General features: G+C 37.0%; 2 protein-coding genes across 2 annotated transcripts in view; one reads left to right on the forward strand and one right to left on the reverse strand.

Moving 5' to 3' along the window:
* The window catches only part of LOC139948148 (3-hydroxyanthranilate 3,4-dioxygenase-like), a 37158-nt gene extending 34681 nt beyond the window's left edge, over window positions 1-2477 (reverse strand). Inside the window, exon 1 of the mRNA XM_071946209.1 lies at window positions 2387-2477. The gene's annotated coding sequence lies outside the window, so the exon portion shown is untranslated. The remainder of the gene's footprint in view (window positions 1-2386) is intronic.
* Window positions 1-17986, forward strand: part of LOC139948140 (gamma-aminobutyric acid type B receptor subunit 2-like) — a 42573-nt gene that overhangs the window by 23004 nt on the left and 1583 nt on the right. Inside the window, exons 5-18 of the mRNA XM_071946188.1 lie at window positions 1231-1296; window positions 2405-2605; window positions 3557-3694; window positions 4431-4556; window positions 6036-6096; window positions 7216-7402; window positions 9226-9377; window positions 10024-10101; window positions 10902-11064; window positions 12119-12251; window positions 12885-12992; window positions 13715-13837; window positions 14781-14927; window positions 17376-17564. Coding sequence (XP_071802289.1) covers window positions 1231-1296; window positions 2405-2605; window positions 3557-3694; window positions 4431-4556; window positions 6036-6096; window positions 7216-7402; window positions 9226-9377; window positions 10024-10101; window positions 10902-11064; window positions 12119-12251; window positions 12885-12992; window positions 13715-13837; window positions 14781-14927; window positions 17376-17564 — 1872 coding nt within the window. The remainder of the gene's footprint in view (window positions 1-1230; window positions 1297-2404; window positions 2606-3556; window positions 3695-4430; window positions 4557-6035; window positions 6097-7215; window positions 7403-9225; window positions 9378-10023; window positions 10102-10901; window positions 11065-12118; window positions 12252-12884; window positions 12993-13714; window positions 13838-14780; window positions 14928-17375; window positions 17565-17986) is intronic.

The raw sequence follows: 17986 nt of genomic DNA on the forward strand, positions 1-17986 counted from the left end.
AAAAACACAAAGTTGACTTCTCAAACTATTGCTCGTTAATGACAAAAAAAGGATATTGTGTTAATTTTGGATGGTCAACTGGAACAACCTGAACACGTCCCTTGAAAAATAATCATAAGGTATTATGATTATATCATCAGGTATTTTTTTAAATCTCTGATGCGATATTGAATACAGGTTATTTTTTGGTTGAAATTCAACCACTCAAACGCCATTTTTCTTCTACATCAATAGAGACATTTATGTAGATATACGGATTTTAGAAAAACTAAAATTTCAGGCAGTTTAGTCCAAATTACCTCGCTAAAATATGTATGGAGGACTTATAGAGACTCGTAAAAGGTTGTTGCCTTGACAGTTATTGCACCATGCTCTCCCGGTCATGGGAAATGTACACCAGTGGTAAGATAATTACATTGAGAATGGCGTTCTCTTCATCAAAATAGGCACGATGGCCCATCTTTTTTGGTTATAGGTTTACTGCACAAAGCGTGATAATTATGAATTGATTTTTTCAATTATAATAATCAACTAAAAATTATTTGCATTTTTTACTTTTTTATTACATTCTTTATTCTAACAAAAACGACGAAGAAATTGAAGTGCAGTTTGTCTTTGTTTATCCCTATTTTGCAGTAGATCATCGACTGGCCATGTTTTTCCAATTTTGCCATTTCGCCTGCAAAGTTACAATTGTTGACTCTTTTAATTGTATTGATCCTTCGCCAAGAATTGATCGTGTTCACCTTAGAGGCACAAACGCTCAATTAGTCCATGAATCGAAACCTTGTATACGGAAATCATTGAACGGTTTCCCGCCTAAAATATGATCGATTTGAGGCCAAGTCGATCTTGTCCATCGATCATTGTCTTGCGGTGCTGATTTTATTTATTCATGTTTTGTTCTGTTTATAATTTTAAACCATTTTGCAATCATTTAATATTTTTTACAAGAAGATAGTATTTGTTATATTGTTTTGTGCCATTATACAACTATTTCGTTTTTCTGACATCCAATGCGACCAAGAAAATGGTCTGGTACCGCTGTTTTAAGTATAAATTCTGTTGGTTGAAAGTTGAGCCTGCCGCGATGCAGCCATCTTTCATCGGACTGTTTATTTTCAAGTTCAGCAAATGGTTCCATTTTATTATGTGGGGCTTTCGTTTTCAGTACATATTTTGTTCTGCTTTTTAATTTGTTTTATTTAATTGATATCTACTTTTATTAAGAAATTGGATGCCCGCGTCATTGTCGTCAACGCGTATGAAAGCAAGGCGAGGAGAATTATGTGTGAGGTAGGGACAAATTTGGTTAACCTAATTTTGCCGGTTTGTATTCACTCATTATTTCTTTTTGATTATACATCATCAAGTACAGCTGAGCCATATGACTTCCACTATTTGAAGCTAAGACTTCCACTATTTGAAGCTAAGACTTCCATTTGAAGCTAAGACTTCCACTATTTGAAGCTAAGACTTCCACTATTTGCAATGAAACAAGTTCGTCATGTTTGCAAAGAGCAGAGTTGTAGCCATGGCGGGCGATGCTTTATAAGGGCCTGCCTAGAACTAACATATTTTGCCCAACACTCTGAGCAAAATACGTGACGAATTTGTCACATGGGCTCCTCGGGGACTAATAACTTTGTAAACCTGATCAGACCAATTGATATTAGTAATTCATTGCAGAACTATCCGCCATTTTGAAGCAAACTGTTCCAATACCTGTAACTCTTCACAAACCATTTCCGGCCTAGAGGCACAACATCGTGGGGCATGTGTACGTGTGGTATCTCCGCAACGAAATCAACAAATGAATGTCTCACTTAGAAACAACGAATGTATTTTAAAGACCACTCTTGATCAACAGACTCAATATTATCAGGAGCGCCATAAGAATATAAAACCCACGCAAAATGCACAAAATATTGACCTTGCAGTCCTGAGCAGATGACTGATGTTAGTAATTCCCTTAAAGACCCTGGACACCATTGGTAATTGTCAAAGACCAGTCTTCTCACTTGGAGTATCTCAACATATGCATAAAAAAACAAACATGTGAAAATTTGAGCTCAATTGGTCCTCAAAGTTGGAGAAAAAACACCCTTGTCACACAAAGTTGTGTGCTTTCAGATGCTTGATTTCGAGACCTCAAGTTCTAAATCTGAGGTCTCGAAATCAAATTCGTGGAAAATTACTTCTTTCTCGAAACTACTTTACTTCAGAGGGAGACGTTTCTCACAATGTTTTATACTCTTAACATTTCTCCATTGCTCGTTACCAAATAAGGTTTCATGCTAATAATTATTTTGAGTAATTACCAATAGTGTCCACTGTCCTTAAGGACAACACATCCTCTTCCAAGTATGAAGCAAACTCTTTCTACCTGTAACTCTTCCACCAGGCGTGGAGGCAGAACATCGTGGGGCCCGGGTACGTCTGGTTCCTCTTGGGATGGTGGACGAACCGCTGGTGGACTATTGACGATCAGTTCCTGACCAAATGCACCATTGAGGAGGTCCAACAGGCCGTGGAGACGTCACTCTACATCGGTACAGAGTGCGCCCTGTTCGGTGAAGAAAATGTTCAAACCGTGTCTGGAATTGTAAGATAACAAATAATCATGTTCACCAATCAGTTCGTTCTATTTATCAGTATGTTTTGGTTTTATCGCCCATAATAGCTGAACCGAACACAAATCCATCAAAAAAGCTGCTAAAGGTGTATGATATAAGGGTGTTTACGTTGACATTAGATACTTTATCCTAATTTTCCTAAACTAGAACAGCGAATCTGTCAAGTTGAGCTGACAGATTAACAACTTCTGTTTCGGTTGGGACATTAGCAGGTATTTTGTTTAACATTGGAGTGATAAGGGGGCTCAGGATGGGTGAGGGTTGACAATGAAGGCAAACATAATAATAGGTATGCATCAAATGATAAGATTACCCAACACATAGCTGTGTTGACAGGTAATGTCAAATAACTTAAAAAGCGGACGAATTCACTTTGTCTATGTATCGGTGTATAAACTGTGCAGATTGATGATTTGTTCACAATGGTATTTCACCTCTTTTATGCGAAAAGAAGCTGTATATCACATTAGTGAAGTTTTGTGTGTTATCTGTGTTCACATGAAGCCAGAAAACCAATCAAATTAATATTTACTGGACCGCTATGCGAAGCCCAATTCAAAATTCTGTACCCATGACACGTGGCTTTGGGGAACCGGCAAATTGCTCAAAGCAATTATTAAAAACCTCAAAGCAGTTACTCTGATTTTCATGACTCAAAAAGGTGTTCGCCAAATCGGGTTTAAGAAAAGTGACAACCATTTCTTGGCCGCTGGAATCACTGAAAATTGCTAGAATTGAAGTACTTTCCCTTTTTGATAAACATTATTTGTCTTTTTAAAAGCAAATTTTCATGCCACAAAAGAAGCTTTCGGTCCAGCGGATCAGAACAAAAATGTCACACCGTACACAATGCACATCCATTCTTATATAACAAAAAAATGCAAGGATTCTGAAGATGAGTTTTCCACTGAATTTGACAGACCCCAAACGACTTTGATGACGAGTTGCGAAGGAGACTATCCGAGCCAGGGAATGAAAACTACACGTACAACGGTATAGCTTCATTTGGATATGATGCAGCGTGGGCAATGGCACTTGCACTTAATAAGACGGCACAGGTACGTATGGTTTAGACATGAAGTTTCAATTAATTCATTCCTTCATATAATATTTATTTCCATATCACAGAAAGACGAAAATACAGAAGTGCATGCAGGAAATAGACACGTGAGCGGAGGTAACATTAAATCATAGCACATTTTATTGATTTAATCACCTTTTTGTCTCCAAAGTGCAAAGGGAAGTCAAAGTGATTGATATCCTAGACTGGACAATTCCACTAAGAGGTGGGGGAGGTCATCCAGGTCCCAGAGTAGTTTACTTCTTACTGACTACAGCCTGTCAAAGGTTCTGGGATTTCCAACGCCCCTCCCCGGCAATCAAACTTGTTGGCTATCATGGTTCAATGCAAACAAAGGAATTCACATCTTGTGTGTTTTGTTAAAAAAAAGTACGGATTTACAGGATTTCCATTCCACTCATCCAATCGCTCAGTTACGGAAAGAGTCGAGTTGGCTCAGTTTATCGTGTTTCACAATTAATATCTTGTAAGATGCCTAGCACTGACAATAATAAGAAGCAGGCTTACAGTAGTCATTTTTCTCATCGACATCAAGGTTAAGTCAATCTTCTAAGGCAAGATGCAATGATTTATCATCACCAGTCAACCTTTTCCGTAAAATAATTTGATTTTGTGAGATAAATATCTCGTTATCTGGATTTAAGTGATTTGTGACTCTCTCGGAACTCCGGGGAACATCAAGATGTAATAATTTACTTGTGTTTGCTTTATAGATACTGAAGACTAAGCGATTTAAAGATGGAACTTTTCGGCGGTTAGAGGAGTTCACGTACGATGATATAGAGATGAGTAAAGTGTTCTTTGATGCCATCGACGAAACCAATTTTTATGGGACTTCGGTGAGTCTGTCTTGAGAGTTTAATGGGGGGGGGGGGGGCTAGGGTTTTAAGTCTACTCTGAGTAGACCCCTCGCATTGTATGATGTAAAAAACTAAAACGGTGCCCTCACGGTCAAAAAAGACGTTCAATGGCTTAGAATTGTGCTTCGCGCGTACACGTGCGCGTTTCCAATGTTTGTCTGTATAGTGATGGCGGTCTTTTGCAATACTTTCTCAAACAAGTACTTGTAGGTCTATAGTTGTGGACCATGTGGGTAAATATCATCATAATCCCATCTTATCAGATTCAACCCTTTTGAATTAAAATGAGAATGTTAAATATTTATATCTGTGTATTTTCTTTTTTATTAAACTCCAGGCTTTTCTAATACTCAACAAAAAAATTATGTGTTAACAGAAGTGTGACTTGTCTTAATACATACGAGCGCCGAACAGTGAGCCACAATGACACACGTTTTATCACAATTGCCGCTTCAATGGCTTGTATTATTATAGTGCGCTGACACAATAGCGTTGAGCAGGGATATAGGTTTTATAAATCGAAGTACACTTGGTTTCTAGCAAATGAAATTGTTAAGCCATTAGAAAATTGGGTGACTTTGACTTAATCTATTTAACCTCATTCAAGGGCATGACGTCCTTTGTTCGTACAAAAGGCGAATCTTAGTGGCTCTGTAAGGACGAAGAATTATGGAAAACGACGTCTCGCAAGATAGCGTATTGTACGGTGGGAATACTGGAGCAAGATTAAATGAAGAAATCATTGATTTACAAATCCCTGTAATTCCCCTTTTTCTCAAACTCAACTTCTTGTATGTAAGATTATAAACAAGAGTGAGTCTTAAAGGTGTGCTCATCGTTTGGTGTTTTAAACGTAGGCATAAGACGGTCTTTGGAGATCCCAATTTTCGAGAATATTTTTTTTTTTTTTTTTTTCTTATCACAGGGGCATTCCGACAAAAATAATTTTGCAGGACGCTTATTACTAAAACCATCTTTGTAAGAACCTTTAAGATTTCGGTAAAAAATTACACACTTCTTTTAGGGGTTGTATTACCCGAGAGCATGCCACTGGACACGTTCTTGGCAACTATTCATAACATATAATATTAGCATACAAAATTACAACGATGAAACTTATTGTGGATAACGACTCCCTCTGTAACGTATTTGTTTTTAGAAAGCGGTAATTTCTCTTTAAAGTTTCTGAATATGAGATAGACTTCAGTCCTGTAGCCTTTCTCAGACAACTGGAAGCACAATAAATTGTGCCAAATGGATGTTTTTTTCCTTCAGTATTTCCGCGCAACCTTGATGGCCAATATTAGGCACAAATTTTCACAGATTTGTCATCCAAGTTGTAAGAATACTGGTCTTTTACAATAACCAAACGTGTACAGTGCCTGTCACATAGATGTAAGTATATTAACAATTCAGTATCTTATGTTTTATATTGATCAACTTATTTATTTTAACCAGGGTCCTGTGAGTTTCTCTGGAGCGGACCGTATTGCCGTCACTCAGATTGAACAGTTACGAGGTACAGTTACCAGACTCGTCTGTTTTACAAATAATATTTGACCGCATTAAAGGCAGTGTACACTATTGGTAATTTCTGAAAATAATTATTATCATAAAAGCTTTCTTGATTACAAGTAATGGGGAGAGGTTGATAGTACAAAACATTGTAAGACACGGCTCCCTCTGAAGTGCCATAGTGTTCAAGAGAAGTAGTTTTCTACGAATTTGATTTCGAGACCTCAAGTTTAGAACTTGAGGTTTCGAAATCAACCATCTAAACGCACACAACTTCGTATGAGAAGGCTTATTTTTCTTTCATTATTATCTCGCAACTTCGATGATCGATTGAACTCAAATTTTCACAGGTCTGTTATTTTATGCATATGTTACACCAACTGTGAAGGCTAGTCTTTGACAATTACCAATAGTGTCCACTGCCTTTAAGTGGTCGTTATGCTTGAAAACATAACAAAAAGATACTTGCTTCAAATCACAAAGTAATAATCAGTGAAGGTGATTTAGGTGCAATGTCAATGAAAAGAGTCAATATTAATCAAAGAATCATAATTAGTGCCGCCTTGGTTTATTTCGAAGGTTGGCGTTTACCGATCAACGCGTAAGTGGACTTCCGGTTGAAAACATTATTAAAATCACAACCTTATTATGAAGAACAGTAAAGTTAGTTTTATATTGGATATATGACATTCACATATTTGTGTACAGTGAGTATAGATGTTACTTTTTAGATATTGGATATTTGACATTCCCATAGGTTTGTACAATTAATGTCAAATATGTAACATAACATAACATAACATAACAATTAAAATTTATAAGGCGCAATTCCATCAAGATCATAGCACACTAGAAAGAAATTAACTTGGAAAAAGGTGAGTCTTAAGGACTTTATGAAAAGCAGTTGTAGATTCCCTAATGGCAGTTGGGAGATTGTTCAAAATTACACAAGATTGTGTCGTTTTCAGGACTCGGGAAAATACAATGCTTTACATAAAGATCGACGTTTAGGTAAAAAATGTAATAATTTTCTTAATATAAACATTTATTATAATGTACACTTAATCAATTGTTCCATCATCTAATTTACTTTTTGACCCCCCCCCCAACGCACAACCGCTAGTTGGTTGCTGGCCGAATTGGCTGCTACACAACGATAGCTGTTACCTCTTCGTTGACCTCCCAGCTACCGGCCAGAAAGCGTCAACTCACTGCAGTGAGAATGACGAGAGTCAGTTGGCAGTAGTCGACAGTCAGTCGCATCTAGATTTCCTCGTGGATACATTTGGGGGTTTGGGGTCCAATAAATGGTGAGTAATTAAAGACACATCCCTTATTATATACCAACCATCCTTATCCGATGTAGTTAGTTTTCTTTATCTTTATCTTATTGACATCACGTTTTTAATACATTCTTATTCTTCTTCTTCTTCTTCTTCTTCTTCTTCTTCTTCTTCTTCTTCTTCTTCTTCTTCTTCTTTTCTTATCTCTCGAAACTGTGGACCATAATGCTATTAGCTCTATGCTATTAACTGATCTATAATTGTTCCCCGTGGTCTTGAGAACTTGTTGGTACTGCTCTGAGATTAGTTTATAATCGAATTATGTAGCTCTAAAGGCCTCTAGCAAAAATTAATTTAATTTCTCTTCAATGCAAGTTTGCCACCAAACAAGTTTAAACCTTTGCTCGATTACACAAAAACACTAAGCTTTATCAAAATGAGATGCTAATATTACCATGGCGACTTGTGTGACATCACTTTTTGTTTAGCAATAACTCCTTGTGAAATTGACCCCTGGCAATACGCGCAGTCAGAGCATTTAGACAATCTTAGTTAGAGTCTCACACCAATGATACAAATTCTCTAATCGGCCTCGATATTCCAACATCCTCTCCTCCCATTCGTCACTCCACACCAAATTATTTGGACTATTGATTGGAATGTCTGACCGTGTGATATACGCAATTGTAATTTGGTCCTGCTTATAGCGTCATTTGCTTCTGAAACCTTCTTCGCATTCCAAGTGCGAGATGGAATTGTGTCTTTGGTTATACAAAAACAAAAAACCATGTGGCACCACATGCCATGGGAAAGACGTTTGACCATAGGGCCATCGCAGATTTGAAAAGTAAATGTGTGAATAGCAATTGCAATGGCATGCCATTTCGATTTTGAATAGTGCTTGTTTTTCCACCTCAATTTTTGTTAAAAGGCCAAAAACTGACCCGAATTTCCTGCTGTACATCAAAGGCACAATTTCCCCTATACGGTCCCCTATCCCCACCCACTGGTTGGCAAATGGATACAGAGGGGTTTGGGACAGAACCGTTGACAGTGAAGCATCATTTAATGGACGCTTGTACGAAAAAGAACCCTCTAAACAGGGTCACCCCAATACTTCTTTGTCAAGGTCCCCGTAAAACGAGAGTAACGAATATTGATTCTCGTTTTATTTCAAGAAATTGAATCAGGCTAGTCTAGTCTGGGTTTTGTTACTCTGGTTTGAATGAAATAAAGACATGAGGACGACACTGTTGCCTGCTTGACTATACCACAATCCGGAGCTTTAAATTCACAACAGTTTGAGGTGGATCTAGTCTTTCGTTTCAGAGGAAATCTCTAGACTCATTAACATTTACTCTTGGTTCATTTCATTCACACCAATGTAAACAAAAATCTAGGCCGGGATGACATGCTAAAAAATTCCTTCCGAGGAACTTTTTGGGGTGTACTTATTAGGTAGTTACATTGAAGGCAACTGAAATAAGTATTCTTATGTATATTAAAAAAGAAAAATGAGATATTAACACAAATATGTAAATATAAATACAGGCTTGACGTTAGCAATTGGTTAACTGATAGCTAAGTATGCTCTGCTGAGCTCTACGTAGCATGCAATGTTGTGGCATTCGACTTTTCGAAGAGTTCATACTCTGCTCGCCCCCCTCTCCTGAAGATGAGCAGAGTACACCTCTCGAAACGTCGAGACAACGCCACCTCTTCTCAGCAGAGTCCACGCATGTCTTCTAATAAAGAGTTTCGTACATTGGTGTACACATTAAGTTGAATTAAAGTTGTTGTTTTCTTGCGACACCCGTGAAAAGTTTCAAACACCATTCACTACCCAACAGGTTTGTTGGTGGTTCTGATATCAAGGAGTCCTCTACACAAGACACTTCAGACAGCACTTCATGTTCCGTGTTCGAACTTACCGACGAGGGATGGGTAATCAACGCGGGTAACTGCAACGATTCCCTCCCTTTCATTTGCCAAGATAAAGCCGGTAAGTTGACTTTATTAGTCATACATATTTTGAAAAATTTCCCGCGTTTTTAAAATGCACAAAAGTGCTGTCTTATAAAATGGCGTATAGAAGATAAACTCAGTATTCGATAGTTTTGTTTAAAACAGCAAGACGGAACGAGGGAATGAGAGAGTATAAGCCTACTACAAAACATGAATTCATACCAACTACGAGATTGATATAAATGCCCGATTAAGAACAGCGGCATTGATGACGTCACATTCGTTCGCTCAAACTTTGAAAGGAATTATTTAAGACATTTCTGTTGTGCAATAATGTTTGGCAGTATTTTCGACTCTGTACTTATTTATGTATCTATTTATTTATTTAATTATAATTTATTATTTATTAAACGGTTTGAGATGTTTATAAAACTGAAAAAGTAACAAACTTGCCTTACTTTGCTTTACAACTACAAATGTTACGCAACTCTTTCAGTACCGCACTGAAGTGGAACTCATTAATTTGCGATGTTAAGCGTTGACAGTTCTGTGTCATTGTAACCATGGAGCTAAACAAAAAGCCCCATGTTGTAACGCGGTACATCAAATTTTCACGCAACAACGTTGATAAATATCCCATGGAAAGTAATTGCAGCTATCTGTGCTTTAATTACCCTCATTAGAATATCTGGAGGTATCTGTTGGTAGATACGACATTGGAAGTGCTGAGCTGAAGATGGACTTTGAGCTGTTATGGCCAGGTAGGTTTATTGGGGCTGTTGGAGTGAGGTCAACATTGACTTTAGATGCAGGGTTTATCAAATCCATCTTCATCAGCTTGCTTTTCGTTTTCTATGAATTTTATGATTTACCACTATTTTGTTATTTTCTTTTACAATTTGGATGGAAACTGGGTCGAAGCTATCATTAGTTTTATATACTTTATTTCTGGTTATGAAACCAATGATGTCTAGAAGTTAACCTATTATGTAGCTTACATGCATGATGAAACCTATAAACAAGAATGCTTGGTATACGTGTATCATGAACTTGATAGACCGATGAATAACCCCTCCTCTTATAAGTGTTCTTGGTTCTTTTACGTGCACATCAATCCCAGTACAACTACAAGGGACCAAGGACAATCGAGTGTCATTGCTACACTAAAAGAAGCTCATGCTCAGAACTTAATGATAGCATGTAAAGTTCTGAGCTCATACTCAGAACTTGAGTTCTAAGTTCATGCCCATAACTCGATAATAGCAAGTAAAGTTCTGAGCTCCTCGGAACTTGAGTTTTAAGCTCATACTCAGAACTTGAGTTCTAAGCTCATATTCAGAACTTGAGTTCTAAGCTCATGCCCAGAACTCGATAATAGCAAATACAGTTCTGAGCTCACACTCAGAACTTGAGTTCTAAGCTCATACTCAGAAATTGAGTTCTAAGCTCATGCCCAGAACTCGATACTATCAAGTAAAGTTCAGAGCTCATACTCAGAACATAGCACAAGTACGAACTGTTGAAAATGAGGGATTTGAATATTTGTATTGTCGACTTACAGGTGGAGTGGTACCACCTGACCAAACGCCCAATGGACAGCACAGGGTCAATGTCTACGTTGGTATAGACCTGGTTACCTTCATTTGTTTCAGCTCATTAGCAGGGGTCGGTATTCTACTCTCACTTGCCTTTCTTACCTTCAATGTGTGGCATCGTAAATTAAGGTAAAGAACTTCATTTGGCGTTGGCCTATGTTAAAATGTTTGTGGGCGATGAAAAATGATGGCTATCATGAACAACTTGAAAGCTCTCGTTTCGATTGGAGTGTTAGAAGGCCCTATACGACAAGGGGCAGTACAACGAGCTTTTGTAAAGACACACATCAATGCAAACGTATACTTATTTCAATAAAACAGTAGCCTACACTGCAAACAATGGGGCGTTGGCATTGGTACCATATTATGTGTACACTGCAAAAACTGGGGTTCTAAATTTGACACCATGGGTGTTTCACATATTATTATTATAGATACCCAAGAGAGAATCAAAATTTAATATAATTTCTGCAAACACAATTACATTGGTGTTGTTTTATCACTATGTTGCATACAACAATTCTTGGTTATCTGTGACACCACTCATGATGTCAATGCTAACACCCCAATGTCTGCAGTGGCGCTGTAGTTTATTGAAATAAGTAGCTTGGTTTGCATTGATGTAAAATTAGTGTTGTTTTAATACTGTGTTGCTAATTTTGTCTTTTCTTTGTTAAACACATCAAACAAGACAATGTACTGGATTGGTAATCGAAATAATTAATTGGTTTTCAATCTGCAAGCGCTCTCATTACAAAGTTTACACCAATCCTCAACAGATTCGTCTGTAAGCTTTTAACAATTGGTCTGGGTTCTTAAAATAACGCACATATCCTTACATCTAGATCAAGGATCTTTACAACAATGTTATTTCCTGTTCATCTGGCATATAAGTATATAAGTAGAAGATTGGAATTTTGTTTTCTTCAAATCGTGACAGACATAACCCATATATCATGGCCTATACATAAAAACGTTGCCGATTGATTTACATTGTCTTGTTTCAATGCCTTTACTGATGCTTTTGTGAACAACATATCATTCAATTTCACGTATATTGTCCACCTTTTATTTAAAAAAAATCGTAAAGGGGTTATTTTTTACATTTTATTTGCATATAATATTCTTTTTTTTTTTCAAATTATGTTAGACCCTGATTTATTTCCAATTGACTTTCCTATAGGATCGTGAGAATGTCGAGCCCGAATCTGAATAACATCATTCTGATAGGAACCTCTCTGATTTACGTCTCTGTTATCTTCTACGGTATCGATAGGAACATCGTGGAAGCGGAGCTTCTTCTGCCATTCTGCCATGTAGGTTTGATTTGATTTGGTTTGATTTGATTTGATTTGATCTTAACTGATTTGGTCTGATTTGGTTTGATTTGATCTGATCTGATTTGATCTAATCTTATCTGATCAGATCTGATATGATCTGATCTGATCTGATTTGATTTGATTTTATCTGAACTGATTTGATTTGATTTGATTTGATTTGATCTGATCTGATCTGATTTGTTCGAATCTAATCTGATCTGATCTGATCTGATCTGAATTATTTGATTTGATTTGATCTGATTTTGTCTGATTTGATTTGAAATGGTTTATTACCATAAAAAATCACCGCAGAGCCATTAGGCTAAATTAAATGATCTGTACAGGTTTAAAAACATTAAAATACATCAACAAATGTACATCATTAATGTCTATAGAATCATGACCGAATTACTAAGCATCGTTGATTTGATCTGATTTGAAATGGTTTATTAAAGTACAAATCTCTCGCACAGCCAGTACGCTAAAAATTACATGATTTGTAAAAGTTTAAAAACAATAAAATACAAATTAACAAATTAACATCATTCTTATATATAGAATCATGATGTAATGACTAAGCATCGTTAACAACCATTGTTTTGAATAAAGCCAAACATTTCTCGTTAACAGGTGAGGGTGTGGTTACTGTCAGTAGGATTCGTCTTGGCGTTTGGGGCAATGTTCAGTAAGACATGGCGAGTGCATAAAGTCGTGGCTTTTAAGACGCCCAAACGAAAAGTAAGTAATCTTAAAGGGAGTCACGTCTCGTCAGTGTTATACATGTGAAGATCAACTGCAAGCCTCTGCAATACACGAGCTTATGATCTTTCAATTCATTTATCAATGGTTGTGAAGCTTAGCACTCTTGAAAGGCGACATTAATATTAACCAGCCAAGAACCCAACGGAGAGAACTTAACGAGGAATCCACAGGGGAAACACACGCACTCAAGGGACTGAAAACCCCATTCCACATAGTGCCCCAGTGGGATTTGAACCGGGGTCCTAGTCCTTGAGGAGGTGGAAGGCAAGGAAATACACCACCATAACGCCAGCCTGACAGCTGAATATTCTTCCGAGATGAAGTACATTGTATTTCATTCATTATATCTTCATGCCGTAACATTACAAAGGGGAAAATAATCCTTTTGTAAATCTAGTGCTTTCATGTGAGTGCTATTTGCTTTGCCTATTCATGTTTTTCTATCGCGCTAGTTCAATTCAATTCAATTTAAAATCAATTCAACTCAACATGACATTAATTCCATACTCTTTTTGGAAAATAATTCAATATAAAATTTGCGCATTATAGATAGGTAACAAAATCAAAAGCGCATAAGAAGTATAAACAATTGTTATTGTCAAAACAAAATAATAAATAACTATGAATGAATGTGCAAGAGAGAGGCGATTGAAATAGATTGAGAAGTTTAAACCTTGTGTTTATTTATTCATCTACAGGTAGTGCAGGATAGACAGCTCATGGCGATGGTTGCCGTACTGTTATTAATCGATTGCGCAATTCTGTTACCATGGCAACTCATCTCCCCTTGGCGGGAGGATGAGTACTTCTTTACTTCAGAGGTAAAGGATTAATAAGTTAAAAATGCATGTGAGACTCATTTTCAAACATTGGAAGTGACAGTACGAGTCGCAAAGTACGGGCCACCAAGTAGCCGGGGGGGGGGGGCATTTTTAGAAGGACGTCGACTGCAAGGGATCCTACCGTGTTAAAGTTACTGTTTAATTAGTGGCTTTCAGGTTATTGCCCCCATTGCCACACGTGCAAGTCAGCGTGATCTTGTTTCCTGCAGTCACTTAAAAAACACGTGCGATCATAAATGTGACGTTGTAACTCTGCAAAGCACGACCTCTTTACACAAAGTTCCAACATTTACACGATTCAAAAAGCTCAGAGTTTTTGTTAAACATAATTGTCGACTCTCGTTTCACTAATGTCTTGCAGTGTCTCATTTTCATTTTAATTTTTTGAATGATATGTTTCTATCATAAGACATACTTTTGAATAACAAATTTCGAGCTGAAACCAACGGTTCTTTTCAGAACCACCCCAACTCAATAGAGATAGTCATTACATGGTGTTATACCGCAAACCTTTTTATAACTACACTCAAACGAAAGTAGCCAAAACCTGCATGGGGTGTGTGAATTCAAAGTGTCACCGTAAAGTTTCGGGCATGAACATGGCATGACGCCATGCTTTCATTAAACCAAACAGTTCCTTTTGTTTTCGTCATTTGAAATGTTTCTTCTTTTTATGTTTTTGTATTTCGTTAAGATTATCCTCGCATACATTATCGGGAGAGTCACCTAGCATGATTATACATCATATCATTTGAAGACATGGTTGCTCGAAATCGTGTTTGGTGTTAAAATATCCAACAATTATGTCAAAGTAGCGAGTACAATTGAATTTGCTGAATTTTTAAATACATTTTCTCAAACATAAAAATGTAAAAACAACCAGCGGTATTTACATGTGACACCTTTTCCTCCCCCCTTCCAGATTAACCCCGCAAACAGGAGTCAGACTCTCGCCCCGTACGTGAAATTCTGCACCGGTGATTACTACATTTACTGGACCGTCGCACTCACTTCGTACAAGGGTCTCTTACTGCTGTTCGGTGCATTCCTGGCATGGGAAACAAGACAGGTACGGACATTTATAGGGGACACTAAGTAACACCAATCGCAGGCTTGTATGCTTTGTTTTTGCAAGGGCAATGACACCAAGGCATTTTCTCCCCTGTAAACCTTGGTAAAGGGCACATGAGGAATCTGTACATTTCTACTGGAGCATTTCAAGGGCACCAATGCTATTACCAGGGGGTATTGAGGCAATCGCCTTCGTGAAGTATCACGTGTACAATCGTCTAATAGAACGCACTTTTCACTCAAAATTTGCCACATCTTCTTGCCTTCACTGCTTATAGGCCTATCTGTTCTAAATGCTAACACAGTGAGATATTCAAATGGCTCTGTCATTCGTGCTTCTGCACTTTGGAATTCCCTATTAACCCGTATTATCTTGTTTTCCCAGCACGCTGAAATCCAATTTAAGTAAATGGAAAGAGATACCTTAAATCGTCATGTTTTTTTTTTGTAGCGTGTATTCTGATTGGCCGATATGTTGGGCGGAACAAAAAAAAACAAAAAAAAGATTAAACACTGTTTAAGGTCCCCTTGTTTGTGATCTCAATGCCCGAGTTCGATTTCACAAAGTGCAGAGATCAATAAACAATGGAATTTGAATCACGAAGCAAAGGTTAATGTATAATTTGTTTTATCTCTTGTTTGTTTTTTGTGTGGACGTATTGTAAAGTTACATATGTCATTTTTCATGTTGGTTTCAAAAATGATTTTACGTTTTTAATCTTAATAATAAAATTTTATATAATTTTAATGCAAAAGAGTGAAAAAACATTCTCTGAAGAGCCATATATGAGGGACAACACTTTTTCGTGTGGTCTTCCACTCTTTTAGATTGAAGTTTGCATCTTTTTGAGTATTTTTTCACTCTGTCCTGGAGTGAAACCCCCTCTAAAAGAGTGAAATAACCACCACTCTTTTTAAAGAGCCATGTGAGGGACAACTCGAAATGTAAAGAGTGGTGTTTTTCACTCTTTTTACATTAAGAGAGTGTAATATTATTAAATGTAATGTTACAAATACAAACAACTATGACAAGATAAACCACCAACCACTTCAAGATCTCTATTTCATCTTCTGTTGTATAAAGAAGATGGCAGGGAGCTTGCCTGTTGTTTGCATTTACTTGTTCTTCTCCAGTGCTGTTGTGTTTTATTTTACCAGCAGGCAAAACAAGCCAGAACAAACCACTCGTTTCTCGTAAAAAAAATGGAGGTACAAAACACGCTCAGGCCTATAACTATAAATAATCCATCATTGTGAATTATTTGTCAGGTTTTATTACTCAAAACGACAATAGCTTCAAATGACATGCATTATTTATTATATTGTCATGGTTGATTACATCGTCATTTATATTATATTTATATATCAATTTTTGTCATAAGTGGACAGTATAGTCAACTTTGAATGACAATTGTCATACAAAATATACATCTCATAACTATTATGTTATAAAATCGGCTTCAAAAATTATTTGATTACCCACAAGTAAATTGTAAGGAAACCATCCGACTGAAAAGAAATTATCTTTCTAATATCTTCCTGATATCTACAATGAAAAAGTGACAATCACCTTCAAAAATATAAAAAGATTTGGTTATCCACAAGTCAATTGTAAGGGAAAGCACCAGACTAAAATTAAATTATATTTCTAATATCTCCCTGATATCTACTTATAGCATTATGATAAAAATCACAATCACTTTCGAAAATATTAAATATCAATTTGTATAATGGTCTGGTTGGTGTGTAATTGTAGAGAGTTTATGTCTCTCAGGATTAAGATATTGAAAAGTTCTGAATTTCGCGTATTTTTTTCAAAGGCTTGAGTTCTCGTGAAGTATACGCATTCCTGTTATAAAGTTATGTTAAATTAACCACACAAAAATGGCAGCTTTAACTGAGGTTCTGCGTCATTGTGACACTAAAATATCTGAGACATTATAACCCAGACTCCGGATTATAACACTGACCCTGGAATGATTCGGGGCACATGGGAGCCAGAGCCGGGTCAATATTAACCCGTTCAATAGCTTACTTGCGTCATGCCAAACTGCTTCATCAACCAGGGCTGAATTTCACCGAGTTACCGAAAATACTGCTTAATAACTTTCTGCTAGGCAACACATAGCCCAGGGTACCCGGCATGAATTTTGTTACACGTAACATGGCGTTTTGGCTGGTAACCTCATTCTGGTCCGCATAATGTCGTTGTTAGCTAAACTGCGTGTTTGAGCAGTTCTATGAAATTGGGCCCATGAATGGTTATCATCATGATGACGTATTGGTAAAACGACTACCAATCAAAACAATCAAAATCTACAGTCACTGCATTCAAGATGGCAAAATGCCTACAATTCTTGAATGAACTCAGTTAAACTTCACGTTCATCTTCCATGTTTTGAAAATACATTTCCATAATAATTGCATAAAATGATTATTGTTACAGGTGACGATACCAGCTCTGAATGACAGTAAGCTGATCGGTATGAGCGTGTACAACGTGGTCATACTATGCATCGTGGGTCTCGCTATCAACCTCGTCTTGGGACAAGACACCCAGACACTCTTCATATTCAATTCTTCAATCTCTATGTTCTGCACAACACTCACCATCCTCATCGTATTCTTACCAAAGGTTCACATTGTTTTCTTACCTCTATTTGATTAAATTAAACTAATACTATCTAGGTTATGTTTGTACAGTGTTTCTCGCTGGGCGTGCAAACTTGTATTCAGATACTGCTATTATTTCTCATGTGAAGAAGTGCCTTTTGCGTATATTGGTTGAATAACCACTGAGGTAATAATCACACGTGGTTAAATTTATATAGCAGTTCTGTGGATACCAGATTGTCTGCAGTTCGTATATTCGATCTTTAATTTAGGGCAGTGTTCAATTTTTCAATTTGAACTGCCAGTGCCTTGTATATTTATTGTTTGAATATATTTTACACTTAAAGCCAGTGGACACTATTGGTAATTGTCAAAGACCATGCTTCTCACTTGCTCTACTCAACATATGCATAAAATAAGAAACCTGTGAACATTTGAGCTTGA

The sequence above is a fragment of the Asterias amurensis genome, chromosome 1, assembly GCF_032118995.1.
Source record: "Asterias amurensis chromosome 1, ASM3211899v1".
In the NCBI taxonomy this organism is placed as follows: domain Eukaryota; kingdom Metazoa; phylum Echinodermata; class Asteroidea; order Forcipulatida; family Asteriidae; genus Asterias; species Asterias amurensis.